Consider the following 23824-nt stretch of genomic DNA (forward strand, 5'->3'; position numbering starts at 1 on the left):
TATAAATGAAACATAAACAAAGACTCTTACCCCAACCCCTGTCAGTGGTTTAATCTGGCAGCACAGAGCTTAAGGTAAAACTTTGAGCTTTGTCCAGTAATTGTTCATGGTTGCTGTTTGACACACTTTTTAATGGCTACTTTTGTTGACGGAAATATGTTGTTGAATATGCTCTTCAGTTTTTAGAATCTCACCTTCAAGGAAGCGTTTTCCTGCTTTGGTGAGGTTTGCTGTTTTGGTTTGCACTTAATGACGTAACTTAAGTTGCACTGACAGCGCACAGGGAGAACTGTGTGCAGCGTTTAAACTCGCACACCAACACTCAGAACGTGTTTTCCACACGTTCGACTCTTAAAAACGCGTGGTGTGTGTGTGTGTGTGAATTCTGCTCCATCTCTGTCCTCACAACTTGAAAAGCAGTATGTAAATGAACCACACTTAAAAAAAATAGCTTTCCTACCTTGCCACACAATTTCCAGTGATGATTATGCTTAGCAGTGTGATGAACCTCAACCCCTGTTGTTTCCTGCATCTGTAAGCCCTGATTAGAGTATCGTGTCGTGTCCACTTCCCAAAAGCCGATTCTGTCAAGTTAATTCATCAAAGGCTGCCTTCTTCGCCTGACTCTCTGCAAACTTCCTGAATGCTACGGGCACCGCCATGTTGATTTGCTTGTTCACCTCTAAAGAACAGCAGTACTGTAGATCGCCACCAGGAGGCGAGGAATCGTGCTAGCATGATGTGTAAATGGTCGTAAGGAACCAAACTCGCCACGGTTAAATGATCCAAGCTCGGCACGGGTGGGATTTCAGAGGGTCGTGTAAATGGGGCTAAAGACTTAAGACAAAGAATGTCCATTCTCGTGTGGGTGCATATTAAAAAATCTGCAGTAAAATAATAAAATGCAATATAGGCATTGCCGTAGAATTTACAATTTCAGCTGTAATAAAATAAAAAATAAAGTTGAACGTTTATTTTTAACGTTTTTATTTTATTTTATTATTTTTTTTAACATTTTCTGTTCGAACATATGACAATTTTTTCACCACAATTAGAATAATCACCTCCTCGCTATTAAGCTTTCACACGGCCACTGGAAATGGAAATGTTGTTCAATCCCAACTGCAGGTGACTGGGAGATCAGGATTTTACCACTCTGATCTTTGTGCCACCCACTTGAGTGCACAGTTGATGGGAAATGCTCTCTTCCTTAAGGCAAAACAATACAGTTTTTTGTACACTAGGGGAACCAAAATCAACCAAAACTGAAAGTTCTTTAAGACCGCTTTAAATGTTAATTTTATGTCTCTATTTTTTTGGTTTGGTTTCGTAATCCCTGCCCCCATGTGGTACTTTCAGTATTTGCAAAAATTAACTTGATCGGATAAACAAAAAAGCCTCTTTCATTGGCCAGTTGGTGTGGTTCATGTACGTACCTTTTTTAAAAGTTGTGAGCTGAGGCAAGAGGCTGAGCGAGCACAGAGACAAAGTCAAACGTGCACAGAAACATTAGCGATCACATCTAGCTGCCACTTCACCCCACATCACAACCAGTTTTATTGCCGCTATAGTTGAAGCAATGTCACAAAGAGAAATGTTCAAATTTTATTTTATTTTTTTTTGTTAATGAAGTGAAATTTTCTTTGCTGTATCTGCAGGTCCTCTGCACCCATTGAAATTTTGCTTTGCCCTGTTTGCAATTGGTGCGATTCGCATCGCTCAAAATGCTTCCTTTACATCGCTGAGCATTAATTCACTCCTTTACACAAGGATAGAGTAAATCCCTCGGTTTGCTTTAACACTAAGTCTGAAAACACCATGAGGGTGTGGAGAGCATTTGAAAGTGCATCAATCAAAGATGATCTGTTGGTTGGCAGGGTTTTGACGAACTTGATCCTGTTTTGTGTTTTAGTAATTTTACACACATATATTTCAATGAAGATTGTAATTGGATTGAAATATATAAATAAATGATTTGCCTGGAGCAGTGGAGTATAACGGCTCGACAGGCTTTCCTTTTGAGTTTCATCACCATCTCTACACTCCATCTGTCTGACTGTGAACATCACACAACCATCCTGATATAAATTTGCATACTGGCAGCAGAGGAAGCCATCTTCCCTTTTTTAGATCCTCTAAACTGTGCTTGAGATTTGCACATTTGGATGGAAATTTGGCCAGTCAGTATGTTACATATTCGAATGGAAGATCAGGGTTTTTTGTTGTTGTTTTTTTTAAACTTTTCTTTGATAGCTACCTTGCAGTAAATTGTATGACGGACAAATCGGAGCAGCAGAAAATTATTTTCCTCACTAAAGGACTACTTTAATTTAATTATGTTCATATAGTAAAATGTTTAAGTTTATCATCAATGATGCAGATTTATTCATCAGTCAACATTTAATTGGTTAATTTGTATAAACCTTACATAACGTTTTGGTTATTTTAATACAACTGTAGTTAAAGGCTTAAAAGTACATCTTATTTCCGCATCATAAAAAGGAAAAATCAAGCTCTGATATTTGCCTCATTGTAACATTTTTAAATATGTTTTGTTTTTAAAAAAGATTCCCAGATGGTTATAAACCTGATGGGGCTTTGGAGATTTGATTGATCTGATTCTACTGAGCAACGTCTCTGTGAAATCGTTGCTTATCAGAAAGAGGCTGCACTAATTATTAGCCATGATGTGGATGTGCAAACGGCTCATAGATGCATCCCTCTTAAAGCCAGCATGACTGACCATCACAGCACATTCTGTCAGTTTTACTTTATCCTCTACATTTTCATCAGCCACTACTTCCTTCGGCAGTTTAATCCAAATCATTCAGTTAGGATCTCTTGTTGTTTTTCCCCCCTCTGCGTGCTTTACACTTATGAGGATATTCTGTTTTTCTTATGATGGTGAATCGACGCAAACAGGATTGAAGTTTATTGGAGTAGCTTTAGAATATGAGCAGTTGATTTCTATCCAATCAACTGTGTACGTGGCCACAACAGCCCTTGTGGTACGTTGCTTAAAAGGTCCAGTGTGTTTTATGCTGTACTATTGATTGGAAATGGGAATAGGAGGAAGGCCTCTGCTTACTAACGCCCTACAAGATGAAACACATGAAACACACACACTCTTTCTGCTGTGCCACACTTTTGCTGCTGTGCTTTGCACCTTGAGGACACTGTATCAGGGCAGTGGAGGTGCATGGCCTTTGGACTGGCTGACTCTCATTAGTACTGGCAGGGCAGAGTTTGGTTGCTCATTAGTGGGGCGGACATCCTGGTTAAGGTCTAGCTGTACGGACCCAGAACCTGAATGCCTCAGGATTATACAGATTACATGTAGAGATAAAAACATTTCTTGGCCAGGACATATTTATATGGACTGTATGAAATATTAGTTTTTTTGTTGCATTATAACCAATTGTTTGTTATTTTGATTACATAAATGAAAATCCATTTGTTATCATTTTTTTTTTTATAGGAGTGGGAAACGTTCTTATTTTTGTTACATATCATATTTAGAACTTACAGATTAACTATGGCTTTGTGAGTTCTGATTGGTTAACTCTAAGCATTTCTGTTAGAGGCTCACCTGGGGATTTAAAGAAACGCCTCAAGACGGCTGCTTCTTTGACATCAGTGGACAATTGGAAAGGTTGTTAAGACTGTTTTCCAGGGTGCATGGAAATATCTGCTTTTGATTGATGATGCAAGTCTGTGGCCTTGGAGCTAAAAACCTACAGCCTGTCTCAAACTAACAATATTATATTTACTGCCTGAAACTTTGAATCTCATAAGAAATTGAATGGTTTGATTCAACTGATTAGTCATCTGATAGTGTTTTCTCTGATTTGGTCTATAAACCCATTTCCTGGTAAGGTTCTGCTGTATGATTTTAAATGGGCTCTGGGTCTTTGCTTTTTCCCCATCTCTCTGTTTCCCTCTTTACTTTAAAGTGTCCTTCTGAAATCCCTGATCAGAACCATCTTTACCTTCTGAAACTCCTACATATTACACATTTTATTAAGATTGTTCTTTATGTTTGTCCTCCAATAACAATGAGAGTTGTAAGCTTTATTTGCTATTAACTCAAAGCCAACACTTCTGCAGCACATGACCACATTGCCACCTAGTGGTGAACATAATTTTTGTCCAGTGGCTCTCAGATAAATGTTTGGTTCATCTCCTGTCCATTTGTCATAATTACAGACGAACCTTCTGAACAAACATCTGAGCTCTTTAATGCCAGGCCTGACTGCAAAGGTCTTTAGGACGTATAACGCCTCCATCACGCTGCAGCAGCAGCTCAAAGAGCTCACCAACAGTAAGTAGTTCATTCATTTTTGTTAAACAGGATAATCCTTCATGAAGAGCTCTATACTATAAACAGGCTCTGAAAGCATTGGCTCATATTCTCCAGGTCATTATCCCTCCAGCTCCAGCTTTCACTCAACTTCTGCACTTCAGATGTTTATTTTTAGCTTTTTTTCCTAGATATCTTACAGTCAGTCAGCGTTTTCTGCTCTGGCAGGATCATATTATCACTGCTGCCAGAGCTGCACCTCAACCCGCCTCTTATCAAGGTGCCATTGACTGCCTCTTTTACTGATATCAGTTTTTAGATAGAAGTGTCACACTCATCTCACTCTGGATGGCCATGGAGCTGATATTCAGGCTGACGCCTGGGTGCACAGGAGCCCAGGAGAATTGGATGAACTTAATGGAAATACGAAGAAATAACCTCAAACGTAACACTCTCAAAACTACATGTACTCTATGCAGATACTGCGGGATGTGTTTATGTCTACTGGATTTATGTAACAATGTCAACAGTATGAGATGTAATTTGATCATAAAGCCACTTTAATTTAGTAGCTTTGATACCATCACTCTTCCTGCCTCCAGAGTCTGACAATGTGGCAGAGAAGCTGCTGTCCTACAACAGGGCAAACAGAGCAGTTGCTATTCTCTGTAACCACCAGAGGGCGCCACCGAAGACCTTTGAACAATCAATGGCTAACCTTCAGGCCAAGGTGAGTTCAACTCTGTTTTAGTTCAGTGGATATAATTAGTTTTATTCACAATATTTAAAGCCTCATTAATCAGATCCAGAAAACACATTCATTTATTAGCTTTTAAAGAGTTTAAGAAAACCAAACAGACCAACAGTCAGAAGATTTCTGCTGCCGGTTCTGTGAGACTGAACTGTGGAATGAACAAGCTGCTCAAAATAACTGTTGATCATTAAGGCTGCTCAACCTGCTTCCTCTGGAGCATTCAGAGTAAAATGGGTCATTTCAGACGTCGTTCTTTGACTGTAGTTAGGAAAATAAATAAAGAATGAGTCTGGTTAGCTTAATATGGAAGAAATTGGAAAACTACAGTACCTTTCAAATTGTTCGAAGAGGATAAAAGAGGGTAAAGACTGAGCTCCAGGGTGAAAGCAAGGCAATATGTTTGTAGCACATTTCAGTTATGTACATAAAAAAGAAAGTAAAGATATGAGGCAGTGGCATAAAGGAAATACAAAAATTTAAAGGAAATACAAAACTTTAACTAATGATGTTTAGAAAGGCCACATTTTTAATGTCATTTGAGATTTAGAGAGAGAAGTGGGATGTTGGAGTTATTCCTGAAATGGTTTAATTATGACTTTAGTTATGCATAAGCTAAGAACATGTGCGTTCACCACAAGGGAGTCTTGATTTAAATAAGTTTCCCTACTAGAGCTACATTATTGAAATATTAGCACAAACACTGCTATCTGATCTATCTGATCACAGAGGGAGATGTGTGCTGACCTGATGGTAGGCATCAGTTACCACTCAGAAATGTTGATGTTTGGATTTGGGTGGATGTTGAAGGGAACATCTTAGCTTTAAAGTAACGTCGACTGACACAAGCTACTCTTACTTTGGAGTGATTAAACAAGCTACAAATAGATTTTAAGCCACAGTAGACTGGAGAGCACTGTTGCTCAGGCATTATGGTATGGCAACATTTTTCAAAAAATCACTTGCCACAGATTAGGAATCAGTTTGAGCACACAAACACTGGTGAAGTCCTCTGCAGGACAGAAAGTACTCTGGTATGTTTGTAAAGACAACATCCAATGAAACACCTTGGTTCCAGAACAAAAAGACTACAAACTCTTTATTTCCAAGAGTTTTTAGAAAAAAGGGAGAGGAAAAAAAAGACTAAAAACTCATCTAACCTCGGCTCAAATTTAATACTTTAAAAAATGCGTCTAAAGTATGCTGTGCCCAGCAGACCCAGAGACGTGCTGGGGTAAGGTAAGATAATGCTAAAGTAATGCCTGAGACATGTAGACATCTGTGTATTAAATAAAAAAAAGAGCTTTTATGGGTGTTAGTTGTTCTTCAACTTAATGGTGTGGTCAGACCGATCCCTGGACTTTAATCTTGTTTGGAAATACTAAATCTGCCGTTGCTGAGACAAAACCAAGAAATAAAGAGCTGTGGAAGTAAGTCCAGTCACCCCGAGCTGGATCATGTTTACTGGAGCCTGAAGCTGGTTGACTCCGTATACCTCTGATGGGGGAAAGAAAAAAAAAAAGTATCTCAGAAATGGTGCAGATGAAACTAGATATTACTCCTCTGATTCACAGAAGAGTTTAATGTATAAGCATTTTACAGATCTTTAAGTAATATCTGCAGTTTTAAAGCCCTCCCCCCAGGAAACAGGTGCAATCATTTTTCTGTGGCTGATTTGGACCAGAATCTGCTGAGAGTTCTTTAAATCTGCATATGAAGGATTCAAACTTATTAAGAATGAAGAGTTATTTTACTTATTTCAAAGACTAATCAAATTGATGGTATTTAGCAGATTTTCTGACATTACTTCCTGTTCCCCATCCAGATTGATGCTAGAAAGGAGCAGTTGGCTCTAGCCAAGACAGAATTGAAACAGGCCAAAAAGGAGGCGAAGAGCAAAGGCAACTCGGATCCAAAGCTCCAGACGTAAGACTTTGGTTTTTCTTTCTCATAAAGTGATGTGGAAACATTAAAATGAAAAATACAAGGACCTGGAGGCTCTAATTGTAGAAGAAGAAACCATTTCAAACCATTTTACAGTTTTCTGCCTCAGGGTGAATGGAGGGGGGTGAAGAACCTGGAGTTAAAAATGTCTCCTAAAACTTCTCAGCATCTAAGTTAATAAGCTAATATAGTTTCTGCTGCATCTTCTCAGCAAATGTTTTAATAACTCCCTGATCTCTTCCACCTAAACAGTTTCACATTTGTCTGTGATTTGTCATCGCTGTTTGTCTTGGTCGGTGTCTGCAGTCTGGTGGAGAGGAAGAAGGCGGCAGTCAAGCGCTGTGAAGAGCAGCTGCTTAAGATGGAGGTTCAGGCGACTGACAGAGAGGAGAACAAGCAGATTGCCCTCGGTACGTCCAAGCTCAACTACCTGGACCCTCGCATTAGCGTGGCTTGGTAAGTAATTAGTGATCGGCTTCAGGTTAAACTAGATCATTGCTCATGTTTAGCTAAGTTCTCTGGGTTTTGAAGCCTCTGGTTTGATCTCAACTCTAAATGGATCATTTTCTAAGCCAGAGATGGAAGATGTGAAATTCATTACTTGGAATAAAACGAAATTAGATTTTCTAAAAAACTAAACAGCTTTTGTAGCTGTAGCTGACCCTCCCTTGATTTTGTTGTATCAAACCTCACCTTTCATTGATTTTTTTCTTTTTTTTTTGTAAAGCACAACAAATGTATATCTCATGAAACTTCTATACCTGACCCATTTTAAACCAGAGTTCCCGTGATGTAGAACAGTAAAGGTTATATGTAGATCAAACATGTAAAATCTTTAAACAATGATGCTATTATTTTAAAAAGGAAACCTTTTTGTTTTATCAGTCAGCAACAGGGAACAGACAGGCCTCAATCACTTTGATTGAATGAGCTCACTGGTCTGTAACCTGCTGGCTGTGTTACTATTACTAGAAAAGCAAAAAACCTAATAAATGAGACTTCTCACTGGCTGCAAATCAGCTACATTTTTATAAGTATTTATCTGCTGGGGGCCTGATTCGTGTTGACCTGTGGTTTCTGTGTGCATGCTAAAGCATCAGCACTTTGAGACATCTTTACAATACTTTGTTACCCTTCAAACTGCATTCAGGATTCGGTCATTAGTTTCAGAAATCAGATCAGATTGAATAGGTCTGGTCTGGGTGCGGAGTTGGGCTCTCAGCAGGCTGCTGAAACAGACCATCAGAGTTTAATGGAACTCTGAATATAAAACCCAACCATGATCCTTTAGGTATTTAAATGTCTGCAGTATTTGCAATGACTGCCTGATCTATAAATTTAAATCTGAATTTGGAAACAGGAAGTCAGTCTTAACTTGGACCCTAATCTGAGTGAGGGTTGTTGTCAACCTGTATGAGCTGTGTTGCCACAGTTTCAGCACTGAGGGAACCATAGATCTCAACATGAACTCCAAGACCTCATTTACTGTTGATTTGGAGTAAAAACCCATTTGGTGAGTTGATGACAGCAACCTTCTCTTCATAAAACCAGATGGTCTGCAGATATTCAAACGTGAAACGGCAGTCTGCACAAACAGAACTGCCTAAATAACTTACAGTAATTTTAAAGTTTTATCCCAGGAAATTGGCTTACTTGTACTTTTTTTGACGAATGATCTCTGCTTCCCTGTCTAGTAGATTTTTTCTGCTTTGCTCTGCAGTGGAGGATTACACTAACCTTTGAACGTCTCTCTGTTGGTTCAGGTGTAAAAACATGGACGTGCCGATAGAAAAAATCTACAATAAAACCCAACGGGAAAAGTTTGCGTGGGCCATCGACATGACAGAAGCAGACTTTGAATTCTAACTCCACACCTCTGATTCTGCCCTCAGAAGCGGGTACCAGGAACCATGACTTGATATTCGACACGGAACTTACATCTGTAGTACGTTGGTCAAGCTTTGCATTAGTGTTGATTTATTGTTGGACATTTGTTTGACTCTGGTACTTAATTTCTATATTTTTTGTTGTACATTTTGGTTTGCATTGATTTCAATAAAGGTTCCTGCTCTACATTGAAGACTTGATAAAAATCAGTCCAAATAATCCTGTTTAAACAAACTGTTGAATATGTTATTTCAATCCGATAAAACTAAGTAGAAAAACACAGATTCTTGCAGTTGAACAGATTTTGGTCCAACAGAGATGGTGTCGACATTGAGCAGGTAGTGACCAGTCAGCCTCATTTCCTTCAGATGGAAGCAACTAGATAAGTCACCATTAAAAACCCGTTTAAGCTGTTAAACATCCTATAAGACTATTTCTGCATTTGTGAATAGTTTATTTGGGAGTTTGACTAAACTTTACATATTCTGATACTCGTGCAAAAACCAGGTTAAAAGGAATTAGAACACACTCATTTGACTTCTTGGTTGCGGAATATAAAGACAAGGATAAACTCTACAAGTCATGCTGGTAAAAACATTTTAGAAAAACACAAAGCACCTTAAAGTTGGTTATATTTCTTTTCTTCGATTAAATATTGGGAAAAGAATACAAACGTCAGTGTGTTACCAGAAGAATATTAGAAGTGGAATGCTTCCCACAGTGTGGTTTAACAGTTCTGTTTCTGGTGCACAATAGGACCTGGGTCCAGTGGATGCTCTCAGAACAGGCGTGGAGAAAAGTGTCTGACTGTGCCTTCACCTCCGGGGTTGGACTGAAGAAGCCAGAGCTCCAGAATCTTCACCTCTTTGCCCTAAATCCAAATAATGCATTTCTGTTTGAGCTTGTGAAGGGCACATTGAACTAGTCTAGCTCACAAACAACGTTCAGCTTTCAAGTCATCACAAAATCGCAAACCGTTTCACAATAACTATATTAAAAAACAAAAAAAGCATTTCATACAACATTACACCACATCGTTTTCAGTGGAAAAATTCTGCTCCTGGATTCAGGACCAACTCTAGATGTTCTTTAGGAGCCTGTAAAACATAAGGAAAAGAAATTACATTTAAAATTATCTTAATTCAGGCTACAAACATGTTTTGCTTTCCTCTTACCTTCATTATGACCCTTGACTCTCCTTCGGCTTTTCTGGCGCTGCCTCAATCTCCTCAACACCAGCCTGGGTCATCAGGTCAGCGATATTTTTCTCCAGGTCATCTATACGAGTGCTCATCTCATCAAGTGAAGGACTAGTTAAGGTAAACCGTACAGGCAGAAGCACCTCTAAAATCCGTAAATCAAATGACTTTAGGTAGTTTTAAGAATGATTTTATTCTATTAAAATAAAAAAAATGGTAATATGTCAGGATATTCCTCCCAATAATCTGGTCTGACATGGTCTGGAACTTGTCTTGCATCTGCTGCAGCAAAGTCTGGACCTGTTGGAAAAGGAGAAGTGTGAATAAGTTTAAAAATATATGCTGGCACCAAAGCACTGGGGTCAGCAAGCAGTTCTTTTTAAAAAGAACTAAAAGCTGGTCATTGGCTTGTTTCCATGCCAACAGTGGAAATGGGAAGGGTAACCATGGAAATGTCTAATTCACTTTTAAAGGTGGTTTACAGGAAAGCATATTCTTGTCGTTTTTGATCAGTCTATCAGTTATTTTTGAAAGATTAAAAAGTTAAACAATTTTACTAGTAGTAAAAGTTTCTACTGGTTTAATGGTAGATCAATCTGGCTAATGTTTCAAATCTGGGAAAGAAAGAGAAATTATTCAAAAAAGGTATCAATGACTCATCTTAAAGGTAGCTTTAAAGTTCAAAAATTGTCTATTGGTTGCAATATTTGTAATGAAACGTATCAGACCAAAAGTTTTAGACTGGATTCTAGTTTGCAAGAGTCAGTATTACAGGAGCATTTCCCAGTGTTTGCTAAAATGCAACATAATAGGCTGTCATGGTTACCATGGATATAAGCTTTGTGATACATAAGATCATCTGCACGAATTGTTCCTTTTACAACACCGGGAGTAGCCTAGATATTTGAAACTAAAGGAAAGTACAGGAGTCATCATGACGGAGGAAAAGAAATTGAAAAAGAAAATGTTTTAATTGTCGCAGTCTCATGTTGACTAATATCTGAACGATGTAAGCGCTTAAATGCCACTCTGGATCATCTACATGTAAACAGCAGACATTTGGACCGATAAAAATAACAGTTACAGCTGAAATTCACCAGTAAATCTACCATTAACTCGTGCGTTCATGGAATTGTGTCATTACAACGCAGAAATGAAATGTAGAAATAGGCAAAGCTACGCTAATTGGGTCGAACAGTAGTTACATGCAGCGGTAAATTAAACCAGGGTCAGAAGATCAGAGTGCTTTGATTTGTCCGCCTGTTAGTATTTCAGTAATCGCGCATAATTCGACATGAATGCTCCAGGTGTTTTACTATAGCCTTAAAGTTTTGTACATAGCTTTACCGTCGTTAGCATTCATGTTAGCAATGCCAGAAAACGCTATGTAGCTAGCACTAGCTTTCCTTACGTCACGACTCACCACATTGGTAAGGTCCTGCACCGACTTGGGGTCCGTCTCAGCCATGGTGTGTAATAACCGACAATTAAAGTCTTCAGGGGGCTAAAAAAATCTGATATAAAGCCGCTAGTTAGTATTGAATCGGTCTCAACTATAACCAACCGCCCACTCAGCTGTTCCACAACAAATATAGTCTCGCGAGAAGATAGACGTGATGTACAGGCAGCATAGAAATATAAGAGTAGAAGTTGCCCTAATGTTAATCATTGGCACGGTTTTGCGTGCCCCATATTGTGAGTGTCAGGTTCACGTTAGAAAACCCAATTTGTGCGTTTTAACTTATCACTGATTTAATGTGCATTGTTAATATACTCTTAGCACTTATACGGGGCTGTTACTAATCCCGCCTGCAAGGTTTAAAGAATGTGACTAAAAAATATGCCGGTTAGGGCTTAGTTTTGTTTGGGACAGCTGTCTACCATTGCTGCCCTTTTTTCTGCTTCTTCAATATACCAAAGTATGTTTTATAAGCTATCACTTATATCATTTGGGATATTAGAAACAATCTTAGTTCAATCACTATTAACCACTGCTGGCCCTTTCTTCCATTCTAAATGTCTACAGATGTGTCTAATTAGGCTTTGCTGACCAACATCTCTCTACTTCCTATCATAAGCTGGACTGTCTCAAAGGCAACCGATGCACAACTTGCACATGTTCTGTGCTTTTTAGCAGGATGTCATGGACTCAAACATCGATGGCTTCCTCTAGCAGTGTGTCACTAAGCTCAGATAATCACAGACTGGTTTCTTAAGAATGATCCTGACACTAAAGCTCCCCAGATCTTGGTGCAACAGGAGACTTAAGGGATGTCGTGGAACCGGAGGTTCTCATTATTAAAGTTCAGCCTACAGCTCTATAGTAATCATGTGGAGTTTTCAAGTCAATATGAACCAAAATCTCCATGGAATGTTTTTTTTTAATGCTGAATTAAAAAAAAAAAAAAAAAAAAAAAAGTTCTGGAAAGAAATTATAACAGTAACGTTTAAGTGTAAATGTAATGACATTAGACATTTACACTATAAAGATATGCCAGTCCTGCAGTGGCAGTTCCATAATTGTGTCATAGGGGTCTAGGCAGGGACCAATGTGCAGTGAGGGGTGGCTAAAAAATCTAAACTGTAGGGGCAGAAACCAATTCATGGTCAATCTACATTGATCACAATTAACCAACAGGAAGATCAATGCACAGAACATCTATATTTTCCAAATAAATCACTAAAGATAGATTAGATTTTCACGAGGCCCTTACTAGTTATGCACGTATTTATACATCAGCGCTGTTAAACTAATGTATAGTTCTGCTTAATACATTCATTAAATGGGTTCAGCAGTTCTTTATTTTTAATTTAGAAGATTCATAGATGACTGCAGAGACAACTCTCCTCCATAAAACATAAAAACAAATTTTGTATCAGTCCTCTTGAATTTATTTTTGTGAATAATTCATTTTTGGTGTTAGGTTTTTGGTTAATATGGTAACTGTAAAATAGGATATTCCAAATGATGGTATCACTTGTTTAGAGGAAAACTGCTTTTCCCAGAGGTGGTGAATTAATGCTGCATTTATGTGGTATCATAATTGTGGTAAATACCAAAAACCGACAGGAAAATTGCACATGAACACCCACTCATGTTGTAATTTCAACTGAAAAGATAAAAAATAATAAAAACCAAGTTACCCGAAATGAGGTCAACTTTGACCTTTCAACATGTCAGAGAGCAGAGAAAGTATTCTGTATGATAAGTACTGCGTTATTAAATGTTCTCTCTTGTTGTGTTTGTAGCCTACACCAGGGTCTTCAACGTTTTCCAGGCCAAGGACCCCCAAACTGATGGCGAGATGGAGCGGGGACCCCCTAATTATATATATTGTTTAAAATTGTGTTATATCAAACGGGCCTATAGTCACTCTATTGCAGATGGAGTAATGTAACGAAAGTAATTTCGCCCTGAGATTATTAAAGTATTTCTGATTATGATTCCTCGTTGATATGATAAGTGTTATGAATGAAACTGTGCCCAGCTTGAAAGAGCTCCTGTGTGTCGCTGAATGTGTGGCCTCCATTTATCTGTTTACTACAGTGTGTAAATTCATGTAAATGTGTATTTAAAAACATTTCAATTAGTGGAAAAATTGCAGGGGGGAATATATATATATAAAAAAAGACTAATCAACCAAAACCTTTGCGACCCCCATGCAGTACCTCCGTGGACTCCCTAGGGTACGGACCCCCTGTTGAAGACCTCTAGCCTACGCAATGCTGATGTACATTTCTTTTTTACAATATGGCCATTTAAACTGTTGTTTGATTTTATCAGATACTTGCTAGTAGTCTGTCAATGATAGCAGCCAGTAGGGTACTCTGCAATCTGTGCTCTGACACAACAATTTTCTGACTTGATTTGTAGTGTATGCCAATGAGCGCATGATTTACTGGAACCGGACATGACCCTATCTTACCCTAGTAGCTTGTGAGGATAATCTGTGGATCCACCATGTTCACCTTTTCTAACACAACTAAAACACTTGAATACAATGCACTGGTAACATCCCATTTAAAGTAAAAAGGATAATCTTCACCATACCAGTGGTGGCGGAGTAGCGGCCTAGTGATTAGGGCGTAGAACTTGGAATCCTGAGTTTCTGAGCCCCACTCCCACAGCCTGCTCTCTGGGTCCCTGAGCAAGACCCCTTAACCCCACACTGCTCCCCGGGTGCCGCACAATAGCAGCCCACTGCTCCCCAAGGGGATGGATCAAATGCAGAGACAGTGTAATGACAGAAAAAAAAAAAAAAACAACACATGAAGGCGTCATAAATGCATACAGAAACAACAAATTACCAGGTAGAAGTGGGCACGCCCCTATATATAGATTTGGGTTCAATAAAAGAAAAGCATTAGGTATGAAAAGAAATGTATTACAAGAAAGATTCAAACCCTGAATATCACCTGTAGGGATGCTGCTGTTTGACAGAAATGGAGATGCTCATGCTGGAAATTAAAAGTGCACATTATCTCCCCCAAAGTGATGTTAAAGACTCACTGACACTTATTCTAAAGGCTTGATGGTAACTGTTACTGACAAGGGTGGGATAATCAATATTGGGTGTACTTCTTTTTCAATTTAGGTTTTGATTACGGTACTTTTTTTTTCTTTAACTACTCTCCTTCCGTTTTAGGCTACTTAGTTTTGGATAGTATGTTCAGTATAATGTGAAGAAGATTATTTCAGAGCCACATTTTTATCCAAAACGCGGATCTATGCTAATCTAACCTACAAAATTGCCACTCCCAATATGGCGGCAACTGACTGGCTTGTGTAGCTTCTAATCATCCAGGTATATGTGTGGAAGATGGAGTTTTGAAAAGGAACACCTACGGTCATCTAAGTTTATTGATCTGTCAAACGTTTATCCTCATATTAAGTGATTTACTTTCATTAAAACTATTCTTAAAGGGAATTAAATGAAACAATAAAAACTGTGGTTTTCAAACCGGAAAAAAAAGTTTGTTTGGGTTCGTGCGCGCGCACGTGTGCGCCGATGCGCGCTCTCTGTTCAGATTGAGAGAGTTGAGATTTGAAAGTTGGAGCAGAAAGGATCTTGGTTCGTTTTTAAGGCTTTTGAGACCTGCAGAGATTCCGGGATTACTGAAACAAGGTAAATAGATGAAGAGGAAAGGTGAGTAAAGCTCCTTCCTGGAAGAATGTCTCACCTGAGATGAAGTTCCCACAAACTCATCCCTGAGAATAGATCCCTGGGGTTTATTTTACCACCACCTGTTTGCACGAATCAATATTTAGAATAATTACTGATCAGACTGACCCCAATGATAGGAAATGAATTTCTCCTTGTGTTAATTAATGTCTGGATGTTCTGTGCTGGAAGAAGTTTAGGCATGTTGGCCCTTCCCCTTTAAACTATGCTTTGGTTACCTAACCAAGCCTGTTCCTCTGTCAGAAGGGGCCAGCACGTCTCTGCTGCTGCTGTTATGAGTTTATTCTCAGCTCCAAGCAGAAACAGCTGCCGAGCTGTTAAATTCCTGAATAATATTTAACTTCAGTGTTTAAATCCATGCAGCAGGTTTGAAACAGTTCTGCATTGTTATCTTTTTTAATGTCCTTCTTTACAGCCAGACATTAAAATTCTTGATAACTTTAGAGAAGCTTTTTTGCTTGCTATAAAACAAGCTCTATGCCTCCTTGCAGCTTAGGTTAAAGAACAGTTTTTATTAGATTCCTTCAAACTATAGCTGCAGTTACTGTTCTATTGAAAATACTCTGTTGTGGAAAATATAAGGACTTGAAAACAGATGATTTTTGTTACATGTCATAAAAAAACAACTTTTAAATCTGCTAATGTTTTATTTTAAGGCTATGCTGGGTGATGTTGAAATCCAATATAGGCAGGCAGAGAAGCACACATGTATGCGGGTGTTGCACTTCTTAGATTTCTTCCTGGACTTTGCAGAGTTTTCATAGAATATGTAGCTCATGCTTATCTGTAAACAGCAGCTTAGTTGTTGGATAATGAACCAATGTAATGTTTAGAATCAGCATTCTCTCTGGAAAATCATGGGGAAACAAATTACTGTTGCAGCTTTAGCTTTATATGTGTGTGTTTGTGGTTGGGGGTGGGGGTTGCCAGGGGTGCATGAGACAATTGAAGTTATTGAAACACACTGTTCAGAGTATTCAGACTGGGAGTAAAAAGTATCACAGAAGTCTTCTAGTATGAGGAGATGTTTCAGGGCTTTTTATCTGCAGCTAATGCTGACCCCTGCCACCCATATTACCTCAGCTGTGCCCCCCATTACCCGCCTGTTACCCCTGCCTTCATCTGACCTTTTCCTGCTGTACATGACACCTCGTGTGTTCTACACCTTTAACATCTATTTCCAGACTGTCATGTTTATTCTATTTTGCTCAGTTATAAATGGCATAATCACATTTCACCAGCTCATATCTGTTTTCTGCTCTGTGCTTGTTTTATACCATCACTATCTACCAAAAGCAGAAATGTAAACATAATTCTTTATATTTATTTATATAAACTAGGGCTGCAACTACTGCGAAACGATTGATCTCTCTATAATTGTTTCCCATTAATTTATTAATAATCGGATAGCCAAAGGTTCCTTAAAGAAGATTTTTCACGAAATTAAACCAAGAGAAAATAAAACTTTTCGACTTGAGGAGTTCTGGATTGAGCATATTGACAGATGAAAAAGTTGAATGTTTATATATATATATATATTTTTTTTTTTTTTACTATGTTGGTATAATTACCGCTCTAACTGGGTCGCTCTGTCAGCTAAAGGCATATTTTATAGTCTCTATGCTCCAGTTAATGATTAAATGACTACTTAATTAGTTGATGATTGTTTCAATAACTGATTTGTCATGATTTATCCAATTAATTGCTTCAGCCATAATGTAAACATATTTTGTGAGATTGCTCTTTTCTAACTGGCTGAGAAACATTAACTCATGTCTTGACAGAATCATTATATTTCTTTACTACAGTGTGTATGTCACAATCCTAAACTGTACAAGAAAAAATAGTTTATAAGAGAGAAACTAAAACCTGAAAACATTTGTGCTCATGAAATCTGTGATCTAAATGCATCAAAATCTCTTACTTAAGTAAAACTTTGGATTAATCTACTTACTATAACTTAAGCTATTATGCTATTTAAGATTGGCTGAAAATACATTAAACACCAGATACTGTGGCTCAGGTCTTTTTTTTAAGTTTATGTTGAACAAATTCACATAGAAAAGTGTTTTGCCAGCTCAAATTGTTAATTTTGTAAACATGTAATGTATTTATTGTGTTTTTTATTTTTATTCTTTGGAACAACAGAATTTGCAAATAACTCCTAAACATTAAATCTGAAGTTATGCACCAACAACTACTCCATACTAGAGTGGACAATTTACCAAAAACCTTTTTATTCTTACTTGAATATTTCTTATGATTACTAGTTACAAATTTTACTTCAGTAATAATAATAAAAAAGTACAGCTACTATTACTTTAGTAAAATGTGTTGGTGCTCTGTCCATCTTTGTTCTTAACTGTTGAGAAATCAGACCAGTTCACTTTTACTGTATAAATAAAAATTCAATTATTTTATGTGAAAACCTGAAAGTAAAATGCTTAAAATAGTGGAAAAAAAGCAATGGTTTATAATTACTCCACTTGGGCTAAAACTCTCTTCTGTGCAGGAAAAGTCGCCTTATTTAAGAAGTTCTTTTCTTTTTGTGTGGGTAAATAACATCTCAATTAGGGCTTAAACAATTAATCTGGATAAATAGATTATTAAAATAATCGGCTACTACTTTAGTAATGAATTTATCCTTAAATGGATTAAAAACTTTAACACATTAGCTGAAAGAGCAACCCACTCAAGAGTAATTATGCCAACATTTAAGGTGGAAAACCTTTTTTGTCCATGAATACGCTGTTTAGAACTCCTTAAGTGGCAATTCTGTATAAAATCTTCAAGGGACCTTTTGCTGTCTGATTTTTAATGAATTAATAGAACAAAATAATTGACAGATTGGTCAATTATCAAAATAATTATTAGCTGCAGCCCTAATCCCAAACTAATTGTGTGAGGCTAAATATAGTGCCCCATGATATTGAGAATCATAAAAAGAAACAAATCATTAGGAAAAAGTAATTTAGCTATTTGATTTATTGGCAAAACATTAGTCTGTGTCCTCAGTGGTTTAGTCCATCAGAAACGACTGACTCACATCAAATGTCATTCTGAAAGCGTGTGGTCTTACAATTGGTGATGGGCTTCTTTTGGGTCAGAATTCTCCTAAACTAACAACTATTTATATTAAGAGGTTAAGAAATGACAAACTGGTAACATTTAATCTCCTTTCTGAATTTAATCTGGTTTGCCTCTGTTAAAGATTTCATCTAACACCAGTTGCAAATCCCTTGTTGATTCTCAACTATCATCTTCTCAGGTATTCTCTCAGAACCTTTGGAGACGCCTGAAGTCCTTTCAGGGTGATGGATGCAGAGGGGGTTCTCCAGGAGGAGGACATGGAGGGATCATGGACGCTTCTGTCCCTTTTGGCGTCCCTCCTCATGGTGTTTGGGGGCGCCTTGCCGTACATCCCACAGTATCAGGAGATCCAGAGAAGCAGCAACACCGAGGGCTTCTCCACCAGAGTTTGCCTGGTTCTACTCGTAGCCAACATCTTGCGAATATTCTTTTGGTAATGATCAAAAGCTAACAACATCCTGTCAGTTACTAATTATTAGAACACATTTAAATGTGCAGTACTGTTATAATATCATAGAGAAGGTTTTCAATATTGGTTTTGCTTTTGCAGGATAGGGAAACAGTTTGAGCTGACACTGCTGCTTCAGAGTGTGGTAATGATCCTGACCATGTTTGCCATGCTCCACCTCTGCTGCACGGTCCACAATAACAACCGAGTGAGCACCAAGCAGCATCGGCTTACAGGTAACCCACCTTATGGCAAAAAAGCCACTGGTCTCAACCAAAACTGCATGATGGTTTAAAATGAAATAAAATATGTAGTCCTAAAATCGACCAGAAGAGGGTGCTGTTTGAGCACTTTACACTTCAAGCACAAAGCTTAAATACCATGTTAGACCTTTTGACTTTCTTCATTCAATTGTTTCTTAAAAAAAAATTGTTCAAATGACTATTTTCATAAAATGTACAAATACTCTACTATAAATATCACCACTCTGAAGTTTTTAATTTCTAAATAGCAGATCAAACGTGTTCCATGAAATCACTGATTCATCATAACGATCCTTCGTGGGAATACATTCAGCTAAATGCTGACTTACAATTTACAGAATAATTTTTTTTCATCATCTCATATTATATCAGTCTAAAATGTATTCCATTTTATGATAAATATGACTCACTATTGCTTAATATCACAATAAGGAAATAAAAAAAAATTCCACCTGAAGTTACAATATGTAAAGTCTAAAACAATAAGGTGACCCTGCAAGTTGTTCACTTGTTTAATACCTGAGGACTGGACCACTGCATCTCCCAGTCCTGCTGCATGGAACAGCCCTTTTTTCACCATCTCCAATTAGTAAAAGAAAGCTGCAGCTCGTTTGCTGAGTGGTTGGAAAACAAAATACATATTACCCCAGTGTTGGCTTCCCTTCACTGCTTTCGGTCTCTTATAGGATCCAATTTAGAATTGTAGTTTTCATTTTCAAAACTCTGCATAGTCTTCCCCCCTCATTCCTATCTGAGCTACTTTGTATTCATGCTCTGAAAAGCACCATGAGGTTGACCGCAGAGCCGATGCTGTCTATTCTCAGGTCTAAGCTTATTTCTCTTAGATGGAGCCTTTGCTGTGGCAGGTCCTATACTCTGGAGTAGCCTGCCTCTTAGCATTAAAGCATTTTCAATCAAATTTGAAGACTCTTCTTTTAAACTGTTTTTAGTACATGAGGATGTAAATGTGTTATTTTTTTGTTGTTGCTTTTTTAATTCCACCTTACCTGATTATTCATTGTTCATTAAGCAGCATTTCAAGCCATTTCTTTTTCTATACATGTGTTTATTTTTTCTTTTTCTATCATCTATGGAAGCGTATTGCATTCACCGAAACAAACAAAAAAATAACCAGACAGCTATCTCATAATTACGAGATTTTATCTCATAATTACGAGATTTTATCTCGTAATTATGAGATAAACTGTCTGATTTTAACTGCCATAACCTGATTACGGAAGCAATACACTTCCGTAATTATCCTTTTCTTTTAGCCTTTTGTTATTTTATTTGCTCTTTGTGTAACTAGAACTGTTGGATATATGCTAAGCAAATACTGGTAAAAATACGATCTTGACCTTGGAAAAACTTAAAGAAGTCAGAAATATTTATATTCTGTATAGCACTTCTGGATAGAGGCAAACTACATTTCGTTGCCTTGTATTTATGACAGTGTATAGACGATAAAATTGAATTCTATTCTAAATGCAGGAGGAACAGAGGTGGGGACCTTAACAAGTCTGGTTCATCCTTGAGTCCAGTTTCAAAAAAGAATCAAACATATTTTACTGTCATGATATAAATGTATGCTGATACAAAAAAAAAGTGTGGGTGGAGAAAAAAAAAAGGTTTATAAATATATGTTCCAGATGACTATTATCTCTGAGTGAATCCATCCATCCATTTTCCTTTATGCTTATCCCAAGCGGGGTGGCGAGGGTTGCTGGTACCTATCTCCAGCTGTCTACGGGCGAGAGGCGGGGTGAACCCTGGACAGGGTGCCAGTCCACCGCAGGGCAAAACGGAGACAAACGACCATTCACGCACACACACTCGCACCTAAGGAGAATTTAGATTAACCAATTACAGTCATATTTTTGGACTGTGGGAGGAAGCCAGAGAGAACCCAAGCATGTTCAGGGAGAATATTCTAACTCCATGCAGAAAGACTTGGATTTGAACCTGGAACCTTCTTGCTTGAAGGCAACAGTGCTACCCACTGTTCCACTGAGCAGCCCTTCTGAATGAATATATTGCACAAATGAATATGAATCTGTTACAATGTGGTAGGTGGAAGGTAATTTAGAGGGGTTTACTGTGGAGTGAGTACAAATACGACTTTGGAGTTATGTCACTTTCTCTTTGAAGAGAAAATGATTTGAATTGAATGCAGAGGGGGGCTGGGTCAGTCTCCCGCCTCCTGAAGGCTATGATTAGCCAGCCAGGTTGTTCTCTGGGCATCAGGTCAGTTCCACTTTGTCTCAGAGAAAAAGTTGCTCCCTTGGGATGGACTCTGCAGAAACAGTACCTGAAGTGGGGCAGGTTAATCTTTTTTTATAAACAACTATAAATATATATATATATATTTTCTTCTAAAAAGACTTGTTCTGTGGTCTGATTAGCCTGGAACGTTTAAAGGATTTCATTACATTGAAGAACTGTCCCAGCCAGAGGCAGTTAACCAGTAATAATGGTTCTGCTGAGAATAAGGAGCCAAAACTCCAGCAAGCTAAGAAGAAGGAAACCAAAACTTTGACTCAAGCAATGCAGTTAAACAACTAAATATTGAGAAAAGGTATAAACTTCTGAATAATAAGACACTTCTCTCTCTTCCTATTATTATATAATTCTGGCATTTAGCAAAGAGAAACAATTTTGTTACCTAAATCTCCTGAAACAGTAGAAGTTTAGTTTGATTTAAAGCCTGACAGGGAAAATGTTACCGTATGTGTTTTTCTATACTTTTAATGGAAATATCCAGTTTCCGCTGAAAGGCAGGAGACTAAAGCAGTTCCTTCCAATGATGTATTGTCCTAGGTTGTGGTTGTTGGTTGGAGGGAGACCTGGTTCAGCTTTGGTCTGAAGGATGCATTAATAAAAGTTTCATGTCCTCTAGGGAGGGATGCAGAGAAAGGCAGGACATTATCTATTCTTCACTGTGACTGGATTCATCTTTATTATCAGTCACGGCTGTACTGAACAATCCTTTATAAGGAATTGCTTTTTATTTATAGATGCAAACTTAATTTGTCAAGGCAAGCAAAAACCATGACAGAAATTGAATATGTGAAAGGATTTTATCAGATCTCCTGCATGTAGAAAACTATTGAATGATTAGGGCTCGTAACACAGCAACTGTTTTATTAAAATCATAAATTAGGGTTTTATATTTTGTCTGATGGATTTCAATTCTTTGTGTAGGAAATGGCTATGCCTGTGTGTGTGTGTTTTTTTTTTTTAAAAAGGGTTTAAAATAGACATTGAACTGTCTTCAGCATCTCTGCCTCTGAAAAGAGCTGAAAAATAATTCTCCAATAACATATTATTATTATACAACCCACTCTATTACATTCATATCTTCTTTTATTGTGTTGAGTAGAATAAAACAATGCATGAGGTGATGGGTCATCTATCTGCTGAAGGTCAATTGCACACCATTCTTATCTCTACATGTTCTTTTGGGTATATGTGTGAATGATAATATTATACTGTAAGATATGGAAGCAAAGTAGTGGAGTGGGAATATGCAGCTTTACCTTTCAGGCCCGCCTGCATAAAGGAAGAGACTGAAAATGATGCGCGTCCTCATGAGATGTTGTATACCTGCAGCCTAATCTCCCTGAATGGAACTCAGCCAGGCTTTCAAAGCTGAAGATCTTTGAACATTTGAGGATCTTTTCAACATTCAGCAGTGGCAGTGGGGAAGGCAGTGGGGAAGAAGCTGTTTTGGAATCTGCTGGACCTCCATCGGATGCTTTGAAGCCTCTACCCAGAGGGCAGCAGGGAGAGCAGTCCATGGAGGGGGTTTGAGGGGTCATTTATAACATTACGCGCTTGGGACACACAGTGCTGGGGTGAAATGTCTTTTATGGAGGGAAGAGAAGCCCCTATCATTTTCTCTGCTGTTCTTACTACTCTTCTCACCTTCTTCCAGTCTGAGGCGCTGCAGCCTCCACATCACACAGTGAGAAAGCTGGTCAGAACACTCTCTGTTGTGCTTCTGTAGAAGGTGTTGAGAATGGGTGGGTGCAGGTGGGCTCTCCTCAGCCTCTGCAGGAAGTATATGTGCTTTTGTTCCCTTTTGACCAGTGAGGTGGTGTTTACATTCCAGGTGAGGTTGTCTGTGATGTGCACTCCCAGGAATTTGGTGCTGCTGACAACCTCTACAGCTGAGCTGTTGATGAGCAGTGGAACATGCTTTGGCCAATCTTGCTGAAGTTTAATGATGATCTCCATTTTTTTGTCCACATTCAGGATTAGGATGTTATCTTTGCAACAGTCCACAAGCTGCTCCACCTCCTCTCTTTAGTCGTGCTTGTCGTCTCTGATGAGGTCCACTATCGTGGAGTCGTCTGTGAATTTCATGATGTGATTGGTGGTGAACCTGGGTACGCAGTCACGTGTCATCAGGGTGAAGAGCAGGAGGCTCAAAACGCAGCCCTGAGGGGAGCCTGTGCTTAGACGGATGACATCAGAGGTGTTCTGTCCGACCCGGACTGACTGAGGTCTGTCTGTGAGGAAGTCTATCAACCAATTAGAGAGGGGTGTATTGAAGCCCAGCTGTTACAGTTTTCCTATCAGATGTTGCGGGATGATGGTGTTGAAAGCTGAACTGAAGTTCAGGCATAGCCTATGTTCTTCTCCTCCAGGTGTGCTAGGCTCAGGTGAATAGCAAAGGAGATGGCATCTCCAGTGGAGCGGTAGGCGGTCGGTAGGTGAACTGGAACAGGTGAAAATGTCTGGGGGAGACCATAGATGA

At 38.4% G+C, this 23824-nt stretch overlaps 3 protein-coding genes across 4 annotated transcripts in view; 2 read left to right on the plus strand and 1 right to left on the minus strand.

Moving 5' to 3' along the window:
• Nucleotides 1-9119, plus strand: part of LOC107084294 (DNA topoisomerase I, mitochondrial-like) — a 38976-nt gene extending 29857 nt beyond the window's left edge. Inside the window, exons 16-20 of the mRNA XM_015374078.1 lie at nucleotides 4207-4321; nucleotides 4903-5030; nucleotides 6877-6977; nucleotides 7302-7451; nucleotides 8759-9119. Coding sequence (XP_015229564.1) covers nucleotides 4207-4321; nucleotides 4903-5030; nucleotides 6877-6977; nucleotides 7302-7451; nucleotides 8759-8861 — 597 coding nt within the window. The 3' untranslated portion in view covers nucleotides 8862-9119. The remainder of the gene's footprint in view (nucleotides 1-4206; nucleotides 4322-4902; nucleotides 5031-6876; nucleotides 6978-7301; nucleotides 7452-8758) is intronic.
• A 194-nt stretch (nucleotides 9120-9313) lies between these two features.
• Nucleotides 9314-11684, minus strand: hsbp1 (heat shock factor binding protein 1). Its single transcript, XM_015374076.1, has 4 exons — nucleotides 11505-11684; nucleotides 10315-10381; nucleotides 10058-10184; nucleotides 9314-9979 (listed from the first exon to the last, which is right to left on the minus strand). The coding sequence occupies exons 1-3, from the start codon at nucleotides 11547-11549 to the stop codon at nucleotides 10063-10065; spliced, it is 234 nt and encodes a 77-aa protein (XP_015229562.1). The 5' UTR covers nucleotides 11550-11684; the 3' UTR covers nucleotides 9314-9979; nucleotides 10058-10062.
• A 3368-nt stretch (nucleotides 11685-15052) lies between these two features.
• Nucleotides 15053-23824, plus strand: part of LOC107084297 (PQ-loop repeat-containing protein 1-like) — a 51761-nt gene continuing 42989 nt past the window's right edge. The window contains exons 1-3 of one of the 2 annotated variants that reach the window (XM_015374081.1): nucleotides 15053-15212; nucleotides 18533-18787; nucleotides 18905-19038. In XM_015374081.1, the coding sequence (XP_015229567.1) occupies nucleotides 18579-18787; nucleotides 18905-19038 (343 nt within the window). In that variant the 5' untranslated portion in view covers nucleotides 15053-15212; nucleotides 18533-18578. Of the gene's footprint in view, nucleotides 15233-18532; nucleotides 18788-18904; nucleotides 19039-23824 lie in introns of both variants that reach the window. The other variant, XM_015374083.1, reaches the window with a different exon arrangement.

Source organism: Cyprinodon variegatus, unplaced genomic scaffold, assembly GCF_000732505.1.
Source record: "Cyprinodon variegatus isolate N-32 unplaced genomic scaffold, C_variegatus-1.0 Scaffold97, whole genome shotgun sequence".
Taxonomy (NCBI): domain Eukaryota; kingdom Metazoa; phylum Chordata; class Actinopteri; order Cyprinodontiformes; family Cyprinodontidae; genus Cyprinodon; species Cyprinodon variegatus.